At 37.1% G+C, this 21,080-nt stretch overlaps 1 protein-coding gene across 1 annotated transcript in view; it reads right to left on the reverse strand.

Moving 5' to 3' along the window:
* ADAMTSL1 (ADAMTS like 1) overlaps nt 1-21,080 on the reverse strand; it is a 444,282-nt gene that overhangs the window by 239,011 nt on the left and 184,191 nt on the right. Inside the window, exons 11-13 of the mRNA XM_068973576.1 lie at nt 17,959-18,163; nt 16,503-16,650; nt 14,356-14,440 (exon numbers count right to left, since the gene is read on the reverse strand). Of these exons, the coding sequence (XP_068829677.1) occupies nt 14,356-14,440; nt 16,503-16,650; nt 17,959-18,163 (438 nt within the window). The remainder of the gene's footprint in view (nt 1-14,355; nt 14,441-16,502; nt 16,651-17,958; nt 18,164-21,080) is intronic.

Below are 21,080 nucleotides of genomic sequence, written 5' to 3' on the forward strand. Positions count from 1 at the left end.
TATAAAATCCATCATACTAAGACAGACTTAAAATGATTATTTAAAAATATAGCTAAAGCATTAAGGTGTTGAGAGTATACTTATCCAAGATATGCCTCTACATTCACTTAGAGCCATACCTAATACCTAAATCATTCCAAATAAACGAGAATCTAACTTATTGTGAAAATTCTTTAGTCAAGGATACTTGATCCGTATGTGGAATTATAAAAATATTTCTCAACTACTGCTGTTAGCTTACAACTTTCTGGAACTGCAAATAATTCATGCCAGTTATGCAATGCATATTGAAGTCTCCAAGCAAAATTTTGTAAAGGTATCCAAGATACCACTCTACGAAACATCTAATAGCACCACTTTTTTGTCATAGATTCTTCACATCCATATCATGCCTGAATTGGGAGGGTGTTCAGCAATGTAAAGTGCCCAGTAGTATAACCAAGAATAGAATGGTTCTAGAAATTAAGCTGACAAAACAAATGACAACTTTGGTGCAGTCACCAGTATGATTATTTGAAACAAAATTCAGTGACTACCCCATCTAGTAGTGCTAACCAGTGATGGGAAGGACGGACTCAGTTCCCTAATTCTCTAAGGCATCCTGGGAGAGCTATATTTAGTGGCATTTTCCAAGTAGTTGACATCATTTTCTCATGATAATGATGCCCTTTTGAGTTCTTTGAGAGGCAGCTGGCCTCTGCAAGAATGCCTCAATGGCTTTCTTGCAGAAATGCTCAGTGTTGGAAGGAGGGGAAGAAAGGCTGACTGCATTGAAAATCACATTTTCCTTTCAAAGAGACTTTGTACTAGAAGGAAATGCTGTGGGAGATCAGAGCTCTCCCCAAGTTCCAAAAAGCCAGAGATGACTGGACTCTTTCAAAGTCTAGGACCTCATACATCTGAGTACTCTGTTAAACTCATCTTGTGAGTCTGAGCCAGCTTTCTCTGATGTGGTTCCAGACAAGACATTAGAAGGAGTCTAACTAAGAGTGGGACCCTCTTGACCATCAGGATGTTATTCTGCTTTAACAAGAAGAGAAAAGACAGGAGAAAGACAGTTGATAATAAACGTTTCAGAGTATTAGCCTCAAATTTTCTGCTATTCCTGACATATCCAGTCTTCTTTTCAGTAGCATCCAAGACACCTGATTGTGCCTCTTTCCTTGAATTACTTTCTCCTCAACTCACAAGGCATCAAACTTTGCTTGTTTTTGTTTTCTGGTCACTTCCTTCTCAGATTCCTTTTCTAAATCCTCCTCTCCTCAAACTAAATATTGCAGTGCCTGAGGCTCAGTTTGGTGTGGTCTTCTGATTTGCTCATCAGTGATTCTTGGTTTCAAAAACCACCAAAGTTCAGGCAATTCTATGTATTGACTCTCCAGTCTAGACCTTTTATCTGGGCTTCATATTGAAACTTTTTTTTTAATTAAGATTTGGGATAGGGAGCCATTTTACTCTTTGAAAGGAATAAACATTAATATATTTAATGTTTTAAAACATTATATAGTGTGTCTTAGGTACCAGTCTCACTTCTAACTGCTTTACAAATAAATGTTAAAACCCAAGAATAATCTAATGAGATAAGAATTATAATCCCCATTTAATATGTAGATGAGGGAACAGGTATAAACCACACACCTAGAAGAGTTTCATGCTCTTAACCACTACACATTGACATCCTTGCTGATTGACATGTTCACTTGAATATTTCAAAGTAATCTCCAATTTAAAGTGTTCAAAATGGAACTCTTGGTTCCCCTCCTCAGCATCTGATTCCTCTTCCAACCTTCATCACAGCAAATGATTCAACTGGGCAGCTAACTGCTCACATGAAAACTTAGGATTTACTCTTGATCCTGCATTTTCCCTAACTTCTCACTTTCAAACAATTTCCAAATTCTACTAATTCTCCCTTGAAAATATATCTGAAATCCATTTATTTCTATCTCTACTACATCTACCTTGATGTAACAGCAGCAACAACCACCACAATAATAGTTAATGTTCATGGATATTTTTATTTATTTTTTAATTGAAGGATAAATGCTTTACAGAATTTTGTTGTTTTCTGTCAAACCTCAATATGAATCAGCCTTAGGTATACATATATCCCCTCCTTTTTGAAACTTCCTCCCATCTCCCACCCCATCCCACCCCTCTAGATTGATACAGAGCCCTGTTTGAGTTTCCTGAGCCATACAGCAAATTCCTGTTGGCTCCCTATTTTACATATGGTAATGTAAGTTTCAATGTTACTCTTTCCATACATCTTACCTTCTCCTCCCTTCTCCCCATGTCCATAAGTCTATCCTCTATGTCTGTTTCTCCACTGCTGCCCTGTAAATAAAGTCTTCAGTACCATTTTCTAGATTCCGCATATATGCATTGGGATATGATATTTATATTTTTCTTTTAAACTCCCTTCACTCTGTATAATAGGTTCTAGGTTCATCCACCTCATCAGAACTGACTCAAATGTGTTCCATTTATGGCTGAATAATATTCCATTGTATATATGTACAACTTTTTTATCCATTCATCTGTCGATGGACATCTAGGTTGCTTCCATGTCCTAGCTATTGTAAATAGTGCTGCAATGAACAATGGGATACATGCATCTTTTTCAGTTTTGGTTTCCTCAGGGTATATGCCTAGCGGTGGGATTGCTCAGTCATATGGTGGTTTTATTCCTAGTTTTTTAAGGAATCTCCACACCGACTTCCATAGTAGCTATATCAATGTATAGTCCCACCAAGAGTGCAAGAGCATTCCCTTTTCTCCACACCCTCTCCAGCATTTACTGTTTGTAGACTTTTGATGATGACTATTCTGACTGGTGTGAGGTGACATCTCACTGCGGTTGTGATTTGCTTTTCTCTAATAATGAGCAATGTTGAGTATCTTTTCATGTGTTTGTCAGCCATCTGTATATCTTTTTTGGAGAAACGTCTGTTTAAGTCTTTCCCTCATTTTTTGATTGGGTTGTTTGTTTTTCTGGCACTGAGTTGTATGAGCTGCTCGTATATTTTGGAAATTCATCCCTTGTCAATATACTAACAATGGAAAATCAGAAAGAGAAATTAAGGAATCAATTCCATTCACCATTGCAACAAAAAGAATTAAATATCTAGGAATAAACTTAACCTAAGTTAAGACAAAAGAACTATACACAGAAAATTATAAGACACTATGAAAGAAATCAAAAACAACATAAACAGATGTTCCTGGGTAGGAAGAATCAATATTGTGAAAATGTCTATACTACCAAATGCAATCTACAGATTCAATGTGATCCCTATCAAATTACCAATGGCATTTTCCACAGAACTAGAACAAAAAATTTCACAATTCACATGGAAACACAAAAGACCCCAAATAGCAGTCTTGAGAAAGAAGAATGGAGCTAGAGGAATCAACCTTCCTGACTTCAGACTATATTACAAAGCTACACCCATCAAGACAGTATGTTACTGGCACAAAAACAGAAATATAGACCAATGGAACAAGACAGAAAGCCCAGAAATAAACCCATGCACCTATGGGCACCTTATTTTTGACAAAAGAGGCAAGAATATACAATGGGGCAAAGAGCACCTCTTCAATAAATGGTGCTGGGAAAACTGGACAGCTACATGTAAAAGAATGAAATTAGAACACTTCGTAACACCATACACAAAGATAAACTCAAAATGGATTAAAGACCTAAATGTAAGACCACAAACTATAAAACTCTTAGAGGAAAACATAGGCAGAACACTGGATGACATAAATCAAAGCAAGATCTTCTATGACCCACCTCCTAGAGTAATGAAAATAAAAACAAAAGTAAACAAGTGGGACCTAATTAAACTTAAAAGCTTTTGCACAGCAAAGGAAACTATAAGCAAGGCGAAAAGATAACCCTCAGAATGGGAGAAAGTAATAGCAAATGAAACAACTGACAAAGGATTAATTTCCAAAATATACAAGGAGCTCACTGATATGTTTTAAGCATTTCTATACATTAACTTGTTATAACATTGTTAGGAGATGGGTATTGTCAGAAACATCGTTAAATGGGCAAACAAGATTACTGGGTTTCTTTCAATGGGAAGTCTAGCAGACTTACAGGGGCTGTCAAATTCTAAGGAAGCTGGTCTATTTTGCACCTATATAGAGATGCAATGGAGAAGGCAATGGCACCCCACTCCACTACTCTCGCCTGGAAAATCCCATGGATGGAGGAGCCTGGTAGGCTGCAATCCATGGGGTCGCTAAGAGTCGGATACAACTGAACGACTTCACTTTCACTTTTCACTTTCATGCACTGCAGGAGGAAATGGCAACCCACTCCAGTGTTCTTGCCTGGAGAATCCCAGGGACGGGGGAGCCTGGCGGGCTGCCGTCTATGGGGTTGCACAGAGTTGGACATGACTGAAGTGACTTAGCAGTAGCAGAGATGCAAGGTTCCTTGTAAAGGGCCTGTAATGATGGAGATATTTTTTTGTTCAAAGTGATGGACATTATTTTTCTGTATAATTTTGCCTGATAGAAAATACAAACTTTTCTAAATCCAATTCACATTAGAATTTGATATTGGTTTCTTCATAATTCAAGAGTTAAACAAAAATTTGACATGTGCTCATTTTATATTTATTAACAGAAATAATGATTTTAACTTTCTAAAGATTGTATTTTAACAATAATATTTTCATCCCCACTTCTAGATATATAAAATCGACACACAGATATTCCCAAGGTCATACTGCTAAATAAATGGCAGAGTCAAGATTTAAACCATGGCCATTTACTATAGAATCCATGTTCTTCACCAACTCACTGTCCTGGCTCTCACACTGCCACATAAGCCAGATCACTGAAGCTAACATCTGCTCTCTCCTGAACTTCCACAATAGCCACTGGTCTGTTTTCATCCTCTATTAGCCCTTACTAACTCATTATTCATGCTGTAGCCAGGAGGTTCTTAAAATGTAAAGCTTTTAATTGTTCCTGTTATATTCAGAATGGTTACATTATGCCATTATCCACCTTCAACTCCTACTATTCTCCCGTCATCACTGGCTTCCAGACATACTAATCTTCCTTCACTTGCTTAAAAGTGTGTCATTCTTTCCCGGTTCAAAGTTTTGAAATGTGTGGGTCACTCCCTGGATGGATCTCCTTTTCCTCTCAGTTTAGAATAACTTCCATTCATCTTACAGGTCTCAGCTGAAATGTCCTTTCTCAAAGAAGACATCCTTGACCTTGGACCTACTGAAAGCCCCATCAGACTCTCCGAGAGCACTTCTTCATTCATTTTCTTATAACAGTGATCAGTTTTTGATAATCAAGTGTGAACATTTATGGTATAACTCTCTTCATAAGAGCAAACCTCCATGAAGACAGAACTTCACATAATAGGTGCTCAATAAATACATTAAAAAAAAATGAGTGAGTGAATGGATAAATAAGAGGTTAAGGATTGATGTTATGAGTGATTTGATATTCGGTTTATTCTTGGCCCCAGAGATTGAAAGCAAGCAAGATAAAAAGCCTAAGACCTTTCCAGGCATTGGCATGGAAAATCCAATAACCTTTTCCTGTTTAGACATTTCTTATGGTCTTTTGAGAAGTGAATGTGCCCAGATTTAGTGGCTATCATAGGCTGATTTATTTATATTCTTAGAGCTGCCCTTGGGCAGTATGGGGAGGCCTCAATTCATCTTGGTGAGGTTTGGGTTATCATGCAGCTTGAAGCAAGTTTAAATTCTGTGTATATTATACTTCAGTTAAATCTCAATAAAAATGCTGTTTTATAGAATAAAAGGATTTGGGGGCAGTTTTGAATCAGAGGCTGCCTTCAGTAATTTATATACAATGCTGATCTAACACTGGTTATTTTATAACCAGCCACCCATCAGTGAAGACTTTGGAGCATTCTGAAAGTGTTCCTAGGTTAGAGAAGCCCCCTCTTTAAAACTCATTACACACAGAGATTTGGGAAAAAGAGAATATAGACTTTTAACTGTTTGTTGCAGATAGAAATGGGGCCAAATCATTCTTCCCAAATGAAAAATGAGGCTAGGACACTTGTTTCAGACCATCTTTCTCTCCACTGCTTTTCTGACCTATGTGAACAGAACATGATTTAAAAGTTTGGTTTTCCTTGAGGCTAGTCTGAAGATTTAAAAAACCAGGTCCAATACAATATTGCAAAGTAATTAACCTCCAATTAAAATAAATAAATTTATATTTAAAAAATATAAATAACAACAACGACAAAAAAAGATAATCTTATGGAGGCTTTTGGCAAAATCTGGAGTAAGGGAGCTTATGGAAATATCAAATAAAGTTTGTTTTTAAAATCTCAAAAACAAACAAACAATCCAGGTCCCAGGGACTAAAATACCATCAGCACATACAATGCTATTAGTGCATTTGGAGTTCTTAGCTTAATAACAGAATGTAGATTTCAATGTACATTCTTTTCCCTGAATTTGATAAAAATATAAAATACTGTAAACTCAGAATACTTGTCATGAACCATTTCTTCTTCACACAGAGCAGAATTAGTTTATCTTGTAATTTTGTAAAGGTTTCTTCCCCTTAATTCAACAAGTTTGGCAAAGCTTTCCAATGAAAAGTTCAGTTCATTAAAAATGACCTTAATGGACTTAACATATATTGGTGCTGACAGGGTCCATACTTTATTTTGGCACACGAGGATCCCATTAATTTGTCTTTGCCACTCTCTAGGGCTCAGCTGAGCAACAGTTCAGATTTAGCTCTGAAAGTAGCTGCAGAATAAGCATTAAGTGGAGACAGTAGGAGGGGCTGACACATTTAGAACTTAGTGGTTCGCAAGAAAGGCTTTTCTAGTGACTACATAAAAATGTCTCTGTCTGCTCTCTTGAATTTGTTATTGATTTTTTCTGTGTATGCTGGGAGCAAGCTTGGGAGATCAACTATACGTAACTCAGAGCTGACAGAGGATGAGCACTTTCCAAACTTTCCTTATTTTTGCCATTTGTTACAGATTGCTTTTTGTTCAAATCAAGGTAACTAACCTTTGTCCTTTAGGATAAATTTCTGGCTAAATTCAAAGTGAGATGCCTATAAGCGAGTCTTAAAACAGTCTCAGAAATATAGAGGGGATGCAGAGAAGTGGTGTTAGCTAAGAGCCATGAGCTGAAATTGGAGGGTATTTGTGGTCACTTGCGGTTGTCTCACATGCTATATGATATAACATGTATGAAGCAGGGATACCACCTCTCTCAATTTCTCCATTTGGAAATGAATGATTATGAAACATGTTTGCTATCAATATTCTCAAGAAAGATGAATGATACTGGAAAAGGTACAACCATAGCCACAGTTAACACCTAAACAGAGTTTCTTGCATATCAGGCACTTTACACATAACTTAATCCTCTCAACATCTTTATGATATAGATACCATTATGTTCATTTCTCAATGAGGAAATTAAAGCCTATGGGGTTAAGTGACTTGTCAGGGTCCCCTGTTACTATTGGGGGGAATCCACGATTCACATTCAAGGAGTCTGTCCCTGGAGCCCACACTTTCCACCACTGGGCATGCTGCTACCATGCTTGTGTGTGCTACGTCGCTTCAGTTGTGTCTGACTCTTTGTGACCCTATATCCCTTGGACTAATCCTCTGTCCAAGGAATTCTCCAGGCAAGAATACTGGAGTGGGTTACCTTGCTCTGTGAGTAATAGTTAAAGTGCTTTTTAATTTGATTCCAGCAGGGCTGTTTCCTTGTTTGAGCACACAAATACAGAGACTCACCCCCCCTCCCCCACCAACTCACATAGTTGGCAGCCTGATATATCTGAAAAATTTCAGGAAATTATCAAGGATTTTGGTAGTATATTTTGCAACACCTAACACAGATTAATGAGGTACATTTTCTGATATAAAATATCTAATCATTTGCTATATAAAAAGATCAAATAATCTTTCCTCAAGTGCTAGTTTTAGAGTCAAAGTCAGATACACAAACATATCATCATCATCGGCCAATCCCCACATTTATGCCCCCACAAAACCTGTGGTTTCTATCACAGTCTTCTTTCTCTCGTTTCTCGTATTTGTGCATTTTCACCATGTATTAGCTTAACTATCCTGATACTGGAGCTCAGAGAACACAGAGTAGTAGAGAGAATTCGGGAATTCAATAAAAAATTCTCCTACACTTCTTGTGAAATCATTAACACGATGGTGCTGTGCATACCCAAACCCCAAAGGTCATTTCTTCCAAATAGCTGACTCGTTTGTTCAATCTGTGGATGACTGGCCAATACTCAACACTTTGGTCACAATCTTATCATGCCTGTGGTAAGCACACACTCAAGGTTTCTTGAGGGCAAGGACTATTGGATTTCTTTTTACAAAACCTGCGCTTGGCACAAAATCTGGCCCAGAGCAGGTGACTTAAGAGTGAATTCAATTACTTTCATTGGGAGATGTGAACAATTAGGAGGTCCAGTATTATCTAAAATACATGATCACCCAAAGAATTTATATTAAGAATTCTGTAGATGATATAAGGGAGGAGAGCAATCTGGATAAACCAGGAGCCCAGAAAGGAAGGAGCTGGAAGGGAGGGAAGTGATGATGGTTATGGGAATCAGGGCTCATTCATTCTGGCCAGTATGAGGCTTTCACTTTGCAGGTGCCAAATTAAAATTAAATGCTGTTGTGCTGTTTTTGTTGTCTAATTCTAATGTCATGTTCTGCTTCAACATCCTTTCTGAGGATTTAATGATCAGCAAACAGTGTTTACAATTCTTAACCTTAGGTGACTCTTGATTCATAAGAGATATATCTGTTTCTCCCTTAAGATATTTCTTTTTATGGTCTATGGCCCGAGATTCACAAAGAGAATGTACTTGAGGTATTTTACATTAAGGGTATGAACAACAAAACTATCTGGTTCCATTACCAATTTTTGATTCCTTAAATATTCTTTGGGGGAAAATATAGACACGTGTCACCAAATTAACATTTCTAACCACTTTATAAAAACATGAATTCACATTCTTAACCACTGAGTTAAGCCATCCACATTCTCAGACAACTTACTAGATATAAATATGGACTAACATACTCTTAAATATTATATTTTTAAATACTATTTTCAACAAGGTAAACAAGCCATTTAATGACTATAGAATAATCATAGTGACTCTTATTGGCTTTTCTTTCTGTATTTAATTCCTTGTGGGTTCTGTTCACACAGATGCATGCTCTTACTGAACAGCCCCATCACTAAGCTGATGCCATCTGGCATCCAGATATTACCGCTGCCTTCTGCCTGCTTGCTTTCCTTCTTCCTTTTTAAAATGGCTCACACCAAGGTTATTTATGGCAAACATTTATGTTGCAGCCAAAAAATGTTTTCCAAACCATGCAGTCAAGCTGTTCAATGAAAATCTAATAAAGTAAATTAAGACTTTTTTAAAGTGCAAGATCAAGGCAAAGAGGACCACCCAATTGTAACTCTGAAGCAAAACACTGGTAAGGGTCTCCACCTGTGTGCCAGGATGTGCCAGGGTTAGATGAGGAATGGCTGGTTAAAATGGTGATGTTCGTCAAGGGGTATCTAAGGGAAACAACCACCTGCCTCCTGTCATTTGTTCTGAGCCATCCAAGCAGAACTCCTGGTGACCGAAATCAATCTGGGGGGATACCTGGCTCCCTAGATGCCCAATTAGTTCCACCTTCTTCTTCCTGGGATGACTGGATTCAGAAAGCAGATAATCTAAAGAGAAAGTCAAAGCATCAAAAGCTGCCAGGCCATACCATTTTCTTAAGCCTTGGGGGTTCCCAGGTGGTGCAGTGGTAAAGAACCCTCCTGCCAATGCAGGAGACTCAAGAGATGTGGGTTTGATTTTTGGGTTTGGAAGATCCCATGGAGGAGGAAATGGCAACCCACTCTAGTATTCTTGCCTGGAGAATTCCATGGACAGAGGAGCCTGGTAGGCTATATAGTCCATGGGAGTCACAAAGAGTTGGACATGACTGAGCACACACATACTTAAGCCTTAAGCCCTCACTTAACAGATTATACCCTCTAGGGTATTGAGTGGCTTATTAGTGGCTTGAAGAAGTTAAGAAAATGAAAATTTTCCTTCCTATTTCAAGTCAGATTAGGGTTTTTAAGACCACCAGCTGATTAACTACAACAGCGGCAGAGAGCTGTCTTGACAGATCCCAGAAGTCACCAGTGTTTCATTTTCACTCAAGAAATTAAGCTGTCAAAGTGGCTGTGTTGTGTATGTGGCTTGAGGTGGTTGTGCTGTTTATGCATACATCCCAACAAAGACTAAAAGGAAGGTATAAAAGCAGGAGATGGGAAATCAAGTCAAGTGATTTCTTTAGCTTCTGCTTAATTAATGAATACAGTTGTATGACCAGTTGTAGTTCTGATCCCTCACCAAACACAAGTAAAATTTTGTTGGTTAAAAATATATCTAGAAAGCTATTTCCACATATTTGTTTGTGGAAGCAATCAGCTGGCATTTCAAGGATGTGTTCTAAACCTGATAATACTCTCATCAACTGAAAACAAACGCAAAAACACATAAATAAAGGCAGAAGAGAATTCTCTAAGTCCCTCTCCCATTTCCCCCTTGCCAGTGTGAGAATGGCACTGCTATTATCCTCAGAAAAATGCAACTCTCCCAGAATCTTACTTTTTGCAAAAGTCTATCTTAAATCATATTTTTTTCTGCATTAATTAGGTAGCAAGGATTTCTATGGATTTCTCAGCTGACACCCTCAGAAGCAAGTTCACTTTATTGTATTAATTTATAAGGTTTTCTGTGCTTAATCTGTTTCACTAGCTAAAGTGCCCCCCACCCCATCTCTTAGTTTCAGTTTGGGGTTGGATCTTGTTCATGTTGTCCTGCTCAATCAAGAGAAACAAACATACACTGCTTAAAGATTTTTGAGGTTGGTTGTCAGGGAAACCTGATAAAAACCTATGTGTGGATTAAGGGAAATTATGGCCACCAGTGAAAAGTCAATTTAGAGAGCAAGATTTCTACTTGTGGGTTAGGAAATCATTTTCTGCAGATCAAGAAAATAGACTCAGGCAATATTCCTATCTTCATGCTATATGAATCATATACATTGTAAATAAACCAGTCTGTTTCTGTTGCTGCAGAAAAAAAGCATCTAAATGCATTTCTAAATGAAGCTGTAGCTTCATAAGACAAATCAGATTGTTCCGTAGCATGATATGGGAAAACCCGAATGAACTTTTCATTAGCTCAAGACATTACCATCATGTGATATTTATTTCAGTTATTCTATGAAACTGATAATTGTATTTGTGTCTTCTGCAGGGCATTTAGTTTAGTAGGACATCAAAGCTGGTATATACTCCTACAAAGATTTAGTTATTTTTTTGGCAGTTCAGTTTTCAGTCTTCACTACAGGTTTTTTCTAAACATGTCTTAGAGTGGTTGCTTTCCTATATGTTTTTGGCTACAGTGCTAACCAATTTTTTTTTTTTTCTATTTTAGGGTTACCAAAAGAATCTATTATTCAATAATAGTATCTCCATCTATTAAAGATTTAAAGTTACATATTTTCTTCTAGTATTCAATGAGACAGGCTAGTGACACTGTTTTCTACTTTACATAAGGGGAAATAAATGACATTTGCTGTTTTACTACAGGACTCTGAATGTTAACTGGAGCCAAAGCAGGAGATAACAGTCCTGGACCACTATTCCTGATTCTCTTCTCTGATGAGTTCAGAAGTGACAACCACAGCTTCTAAACATTACTGTTTAATTTAAGCAATGTGTGTCCGTTCTGTGGGGAGAAGAAAGACTTGCTGACAGTATATCATTTTTTCATTATAGTATGGAAAATAATTATAGGTTGCTCCATACATTTAGAAACTAGTCTATATGGCATAAAAAAGAATTAAGACCATGCAAAATTCTGTTTTTAAATTTCAAAATCAATTAAAAAAAGAATGTGACACATAGGACCTTTCTAGGGTTTAGTGCATGAAACATGTAAAGTATATTAAAATATGGAAACCATATATCTTTCATTACAGCATTCTACAGCTGTCATTTATTTCATTTTGGTATAAAAGTAATTATTGTTCTGAGCATAATATTTATAGTACACATTTCCATTACCCAGCACTAGCACTCTAATTACAATCTACTTCAATTCAGATTAATCATGCCAAGATGGCAATTCCATTACACCAAGAGTAAAATTTAATAATCTAATATATGGCTATAGTTTCAATGGTTAAAATTATGTGTTTAACTAGTTTAGGGATTTGTTAGGATTAAAGTTAAGCATAATGCATCTTAATCAGAAGTTTAGTGGAAAACACTCATTACAAAATATGGATATATAATGTTGTGGTCTATGTAATGCTTTTGCAGAAGCATTAAAATTTAGTTACAGCTTTTGTTTAAGAAGTATCTAGTAATGGGAAATGTGTCTAATTATTGGTATAAGATGTTTTGATCTAATTTAAACTTTGCTATATTATCTAACATTGATCATAATGCAATATTACATACATAATTATGCTTTAGACTGCATGACAGAATATAATGTACAGGAGAGCAGAGTTTATTTAGGTAAAATAAAACCTAACTGGCTTTAAATGTATAGTAACCTAAGAATACATATAAAGAGTGACTAGCTCCAATTATACGGCATCTTTCTGTCTCAAATAGGACCTTAGTGGATTCAAGAGTTAATATCCCTCTAAAATGAACTGCTTCCTTCCTCTCCAGGAACAAAAAGGCCTGTCAAGCCAGGTACTGGCAGGAGAGAAACAAAAAGTTTTAAGCTTTTATATAGTCACATAAAAGTTGCACTGTAATGTTTAACCACTGACTTTCCTCCAAAGTTCTGTAGTGGTTAGTTGATTTTTCTTAAAGTGTTTCCTCAAAGAAGCAGAAGAAAAAAAAAGCTGCCGCAACTTATAACACAGAAATAACCTATGTTTTGCTTCTTATCTTTTAAGAAATGTGTTTGCTCATATATAAACCATTTTTCTGTGAAACAAGTGACTAAGTACCATTTCTTTACAAATTGAACTTTGGTCATTGTACCAATTTGTATTTTGGATTTCTTTTTCAATCTCTTGATGTTTAGGGTGTGATTCAGAACACAATTTGTATTCTGGCAAACAATATATCAGATTTTGATTCAAACAAGATGACTCAGAAGAGATTCTAAATTGCTTTTAAACATATAGATTACAATGTTAATTTATATATTTAGTAAAATTTAGTAAAGCCTACTAAATGCGAAGAGCCAACTCTTTGGGAAAGACCCTGATCCTGGGAAAGATTGAAGGCAAGAAGAGAAGCTGGTGACAGAGGATGAGATGGTTGGATGGCATCATTGACTTAATGGACGTGAGTTTGAGCAAACTCAGGGAGACAGTGAGGATAGGGAAGCCTTGCATGCTGAAGTCCATGGGGTGGCAGAGTCAGACATGACTTAGCAACTGAACAACTATATTTGGAAACCATTTTGTATCCTGAACGCTATACTGTGAGCTCTTGGAAGCTCACATAACATGTCATATGTATTAATGCATAGTACTGAGTCTAATGCTTGTATTAAATAAACTAGATAATCATCAGTTGGAGAAATTGCTTTGGACATAGATGAAATTCATCAATAAAGTGCTTTCCCAAATTTTTAAAAATGACGCAGCAGAGAGGCCTATCAGTGTGTCCTAGCAGATCAGCATGCAGTTATGTGATCGATTGATCTGTCTCTATTCCTTGTTTTCTCTTGTGAAGCATCTGGTGGTCTTACAGATTTCACGGCCCTGATTAAACTCAGCAGTTGTGTGACCATGAGCAAGTGGGGCAGAGACCTGGTATCCATCTACTTCTGATCCAGCAAGAAAGGGGAAAGAAAAGCTAATGAGTTTTCTTTGCTTTCAGATATATCTCACTTACCCTTTCATTTTTGTGAGTGGCTATACTGCAAAGCTGGGAGATAAGGAGTGTAAAAAGATGCCTAGGCTTCCACAGCAAATCTATGCTACATCACCAGATGCAGCCTGGACTTTCTTACCTTCAGCCTCTTGGCAAGAGAAAAGACAAGGTCAGATTTTGGAGAAGAGGGTAGGCACTACATTTTCATTTTCATAACTCAAAAGATTTAGAGAGCAGTCATGTTTGAGAAACGCTTTGATAAATCTCCAATCTGACAGCCCCAAAGCCTCACTCTACCCTTGGTAAGAGGAGTATACTGAGTTCAGATCCTATGAAAGCCTGGGTGAGATACCTCTTTCTTTAAACCAATCAGCATCCAAAGTCAAACAACTCATGGTTGAAAACTTACGAAGGCTCTTCTGACACAGCAGCTCCTTCTTCGAATTCTTGGGCTTGTTTGTACCATGGCAGCTTGGCCTCAACCGGAAGCTTTTCTGAGAATTCAGCGCATAGAGACAAAAAAGAAGAGGTTAGAACCAGTTTAGGATTTCAAGGAAATGCTATTTTCTCCTCCCCAGTTCTCAACTTTGTACTACCTAAAAGTTATGATGTTGGTAACTATAAATAATAGGTTTTCAGGTTAATTTCTGTATATGAGTGCCCTTTATTATGTTGAAGAGTGAAGTCTTTTTATTATGAAAGTTATAACTCTAGGAGCTCAATATGTATATAAAGAATCATCAGAGTATCTTTTCACTATTTCCTCTTGAAAAGATAGAGCACTATTTATCTTTTAAAACAAAATACAGTGGATTACATTGTGATATTTTCATAAATTCTAACTTGTTTTTCTTTTTCTTTTTGGCTAAGTGTGATCTATACCATCCTATAAAAAACAAAGAAAACTGCCACTCTGAAATTCTCAAAATGTTTCTTTAGACACCTGACTCATGCAGTATCCACCACAGGTTCACTGACAATTGGAATATGAGGAACTGGGGGTCCACAAACCATAATTTGTCTTGCTTCAAATATTTATCTAGCTTTGGTCAAACAATTCAAAATAAGCTTCCTAACAACTTCCTGGAAAAAAAAAAAGAAAACTGTGGAGGAGAAAGATAAAGAGGGAGGTTATAAGTGCTCCTACATAAATAACTGCCAAGATTTGCATTCTGACATATTTATTAGAGTCATTTATAGGCATATTTGCCTTTATAGTATGAGCCAGTGAGGCTCTATCACCATTTTATAACATATAATTATAAAGATGAAAGAAATATGTCTATATATGCATATATCATAGAATTATATGGCATTTTAATGATGTTTAGAGAGCCAGACTGACTACCTAGTTGTGAAAATACAGATTTTACTCCTGACAGTTACCCATAAACTGCTTTTCTTTCTCTGAAGTGGCTGGGTAAAGATGAACAAATAAAAAATGCATTATTTTAAGCTGGGGCATCACTTTTTATCCTCTTTGTGCAACAACCATTTAGAAAACAAAGCCAGTGAGAAATGTAAAACTGCCCAAGCCAAAAGGATTTGCTAACATTTTGAACCCAGCAAATGGTTCCAAATATACATACATAGTTTTATAACTAGCTCACCTCTCCAAGATAAAGGAACTCAGTCAATGAAGGTGTCTATGACAGCTTGAACCATCCCTGTTTTTCAATAATGAGCATTCAGCTTAGCATGAATAGTAGGCTTGTAATATTTTACTGTCTTTTTTAATTGACTGCCAGCCGTATCAGTGGCCACTGATCCTCCTGTATTTGAGAAAGCTAATCATACTCTGAAGATAATATTCATGGAAAACTTACAATAGGCAAGGCAGTGGGTTGTAGACATCGATAGATTTATTCCAATTTTTCTTTCAAATTATGATTCTGGAGTCCAGTTTCATGTTAATTTTTAATTTTAAAGCTTTCAATATAAAAAGCAACAACTTTTTGTTGTTGTTTTATTAGTATGAAGTATGGTATATTTCATGGTTAGCAAAGCAGACAGTTTGGATTCACTGCTTTTTTTTTTTTTTAAACTGAGGTGTAGTTAATTTACACCTCAGTTGTATCAGTTTCAAGCATATAGCAAGGTGATTCAGTGATATACATACATATATTTATGTATATATATATACACACATTTATTGATTAATTGATTTAAGCCCTCTTTCTTTTTTATTTGATGAATCTTACTGCTTTGTTTTTAATAGAAAGCAATGTGAATAGTAAATCACACATATACTTCTATAATATCTTTATAATATCTCGCTTCAAGTAGATCTGATTTTTTTTTTTTTTCAGCAGCAGTCTTCCATTAATTTTCTGACTCAGGAGAGAATTACATCAATACATAGTGCTTAAAAACAATTTGCAAACAAAACTATTGCAAAGACTTTTAGAAATAGTTAAGTCCATTAAGTAGAGTCTAAGTTACAAAGGATAGTTATAAAGAACACTTGGGATACTTAAAAGTATTCCAAGGAATTGAAAACAGCAGTGAATACACATGACTACGACAAGACTGGTTACAGAGCCCCCATCAAGTTACCTTTGGGTTTATAGCAGGGAGTGGGTATGATGCATTCCTCTTTTATGTGGGGCTTGGTTTTGGGGCTACAGCCTCCGGTATGCACTTCCCGATGGTCGATGCAGAGGACCACACGGTACCTGAGGCCCTGGCCACACGTCACTGTACACTGGAAGGAGAATGCAAGAAAGGAGACTCATAGGCAAAGCCTTGTTTACTGTTCTTCACTTCCCACCTGAGACTCTTTAAATGGCTGCTTTTACAGAAGGGCTCCTGGTGGCTTTATATCACTTCTTACTAGTCATGGGATCTTTGTTCTGTTGGGCTATTTCGATGTGAAGGCGGCTGAACATTAAATCATTTGCAATTTCTTCACTTTGGATTCGTCAGTTAGCCGTTCTTAAGCACACACTGTGTGCAAAGTCCCAAACCAAGCAGCAAAGAGAAGGAGAAAAGAAATTATAGAGTGTGCCTAATTTTTGATTACCAAGACTGCATGTTAATTTTATTCAGTCACTTTGCTAATGATTGTTAGGACTAAAGTATGAAAAATGCCAGCTCCCACATGGACATTAAATTTTTAAAGTTTCCATCATTGCTAATTTATATTGCAGCATGGCTGATCCAACTGATAATAGTGGCATGGAAAAATGATGAAAGGAACTAATTGGTTCCACATGCTTGGGAGCAAGTCTAGATAGAAAGAGACATCACAGCTCTAATCTGCAGGCACAAAGCCACAAGGCCATGTGAGTAACCTGTGGCCATCTCTGTGGCTGAGGACACATCATTCCATCTCACCTTTCCACTCCTTTGCCACTTCACACCTTTTGGCACTAGAATCCAGAAACCCCCCCCCCCCCCCAGTTAATGTTTTGTGTTTAAGCTGCTGCAGTGTCTTTCCTAATGTCCAGACTATTTTCATTTTAGTTAATCCTGCTTCACCTCCATTCTAATTACATTGCTATTTTCATCTTTTTTTCCCAATGAATAATAGACATAGTTTTCATCTTAATCCACTGAAGACACTTTTTTGGACATAGAAAAAATATAAGAAACAAAAAATGAAATCAAACTTTTGGTCTGCTGTGCTCAACCATCAGAACAGCTTACACAGCTTCAGCTCATTCAGCCTCAGCTACTCATGGCAGACACTTGCCTCCCCTTCTTACTTAAGAGAACATTATGGGGAGTGATAGTGGCATCTTGAAGTCACTTGAAGAAAAAGATGTGTGTGTATAAGCATGCATGCTAAATATACATATACATACATATATATATATATATTTTTTCCTACTCATATACTTTTGGCTGTGCTTGATTCGGGGTAAGCCTACTCCAGGGTCTACACAAGTAGGCATCTAGACCGCTCAGATGGAGAAGTGGGGAGGTGGACAGAGTAGCTGGTGGGGTGATGATGCGGAGAGGGACAAATGGACTTACTCTCCTAATGAACAAAGAAAGAAGTCACAGTTACCGGAGACCACTCCTGTGCCAGCCATTTAGGGCAGTCAAAAATGTTGCAGGGCTGCACGGTGGGCATCTTAGGGGTGTACATGCATTTCCACTCTTCCGCTGAGCTGACATGCCCCTGGATGTCCTCCTCCACACAGGAAACTGCCCGGCTCTGGATGCCCCCCCCACATGAGGAGGAGCACGCGGTCCATGGGGTGGCCTCCCACCTACAGAAGCAAGGGAAGTCATCAGGGCAGACCTGCACACTGCCCACCTCCTCCGTGAGCTTTCCCACCGCTCCCTCCACAGTGCCCATCAGGGCAGTAGGTTCTGAGAGGCTAAGCTCTAGAGAACCAAAAGCCAGCGACTGTCCAAAGTCGGCTGAGTCAGAGAGAATTCAATGCTGGCAAAAGTGCTCTGTCAACCTTGAAGCTCTACACAAATGTAAGAAATTACTCTGAGAACTGTCTACAAGCTATCTGTGGGGTCCATCACCTACTCAAAAGAGGGCTGTTCAGTACTTTTCCTTATAGTTTCAATATATATTTTCTCTGTATGTGTATTTGTGTGGGTGTATGTATATTTCTGTATAATATTTATATTATTTTATATTTTATTAATATATATTTGCATCTATCCAACATCTGTGTATCTAAATATCTATCTTAAGACTAAAATTGGTTAATCAATTAATTCTAATAGTTTTTACCTGGGCTAATACTTCTCACTTTCAGCGCAATACTTCATTACTTAGCTTCTGGATACTTTTACATGAGGAGCTCATGAAAGGTCAAGGTAAACTAAACACCCTTTCTCCCTTGGTTCTACGGTCATCAACTTTGGGACTGCATGGATTCAGTATAATTCTGACGTTCAAACTGTATCATCATTAAGAAGCCAAAGTGTCAATATAGGTGTTACCTATGTGTTCCCTAGTTCCTGGGGTGAGGTACTGACAGTTAGCACTTCTCCAATCAAGAACTCCTGGAACTATGAAAAGTTTGGCTTTGGTTCAAAAGCTCATGGCACTGGAATCTACGTATACAGTAAAGTAAGAGGAAAAATAACAATGTTGTCAACAGCATTTAAGAGAATTTCACTGATTTTTCAATTCTCTCCACAGCTTGATGCATTTGAGGCCAGAGGCAGAGAGATATCTTTGCCTGATTCTTCTTGGAGGTTTAGAGAATGTCAAATTTGTAAGAACAGAAATGCAGGGGCTAGTTTTTCTTTCTTGCCTATCTAGTCTGCTTGTTTATGAGGACTGGTAAGGCACTCTAAGAATTTCTCTTAAAATTATGAGAGATACCATTTTAATGAGAGAGAAACAAAATGTCACCAAGTTGATCCACTTGAATAGTTAAATCTAAAAACACTGCACAGGCATGCCGTGGAGATGTGAACTATGCTTTACATGGGATTTCACGTGCATTGTGAGCCTGATTTCTCTTTTGCATGAGCCTGGATAACATATGTTTCCCACTTACAGAGAATTTTCCTCCACAATTCTCTGTACTGTTCAAGTCTAGGCAACAACTGTTATCTCCACTGCCAACAGCCCAAACATGCTGCCAAATACAATATTTTCCTCTGCATATTTCCCCAGGAGACACAGAAGAAAATGTTATTATGGGGAAACTGAGGCCCTCTGGTTAGTCCTTTGGAGAATCTCTGTTCCCTTTCAATAGAAGGAAGCAGCTCTATAGAGTTTCTCTTCCAAAAGGGTGAGACCAATTCTCATTTGTCTCCATGTAAATCTCTGGAGAGCTGGAAGTGGATAACAGGTCTGATTCAGACTAAAATTAAGCTGAACGTGTAAGAACCAATTCACATTAGACTCGATTTGACAGTGAACTGGGAATATGCTTTTGAATGGGCATTTAATCTCTTAAAACATTAAGGTGCCATAAAAAGAGCACATTTCCTAATTGGTACTCTAATATCCCTAAAGTTGACCCTTCTGAAGAGACAGTGATTAATTTCTGTCTTAACACTTGGACCTGATCCATGGTGTAATTTCATAAACAGTAATAAGTATCCTTTTCATTGTCAGAGATCATGGAAAGACAAATGATGTGAATATTATTCCAGGCATTTATAGTATGGTTCCAGGATTAACTATAGTTCTATATGTAAAAAACTATAATGCAAATCCTTACATAATAATAGGATTATGTGGAATTTCAAAGAAAAACATCTTTGTTCTTTAAAGAAAGTATAACAATAGCTCAGAGAGGAGATCAGTTAGAATATCTCAAAACAGGGACCAGGTAAGTATTTGGAAAAAAAAAAAAAAATATATATATATATATATATATATCTCCAAGAATCTTACCCTAGAAGAATAACAGATGAGGTCATATATTTTAACTCCTTTGGCTTTTAATTTTTAAAGTCCATTGTGTATTTAGTTTAAAAAATTCTCAAAATTAATGATTATGCAGAAAAATTGCAAATATTAATTATAAATTAAAGATAATTCATCAGACTGTGTTCTTAAATTATATTCAGATATGATTATAGTCAAAGACTGAAAGCAAGAAAAAACAATTAAAAATTCATTCACTGTGTTTTGTATCTTGTGGTCTTAAACACATTTAAATAATTTCAGTACACAAAGTCTCGATCAGTAAGTAGCTGCCCTCTGAGAAACATTTTGAGTCTTTATTCTTCTTAAGAAAGAAGAATATCCATAAAAATATCCATAGAAATAGCTTCCATTTACTAAGGCTTTATCACTAAAGCAGAATATCTAACTTCAGAATTAATTTAGTAACAGAAGTGCATGGGCTAATAAATACAGTCTGTTTATCGTCTAGTTGTCTTCTCCCATTGTGATGCATGGACAGGCCAAAGTGCATAAGACAGGGTGCAAACAAACATCAAGCACGCTCATCTCAGTCTGCCATTGAGAATACATCTTCAAGCACTCGGGGGACATCTGAATATATAAGAAATCAAGTTTAACCTAGGACAGGCATTAGTCACACCAGAGAAATATAAACAGGAGAGATCATAGACATGGAAGAAATTGAGGAGGACCGTTACAGGACAAACATCAACTTGATGTTCTTACCCCTGACACCCAACTATGCCTTTATCTCAAATCACATGGGCTTTGCACAGCCAGATACATGTGTCCTA

Source organism: Capricornis sumatraensis, chromosome 6, assembly GCF_032405125.1.
Source record: "Capricornis sumatraensis isolate serow.1 chromosome 6, serow.2, whole genome shotgun sequence".
Taxonomy (NCBI): domain Eukaryota; kingdom Metazoa; phylum Chordata; class Mammalia; order Artiodactyla; family Bovidae; genus Capricornis; species Capricornis sumatraensis.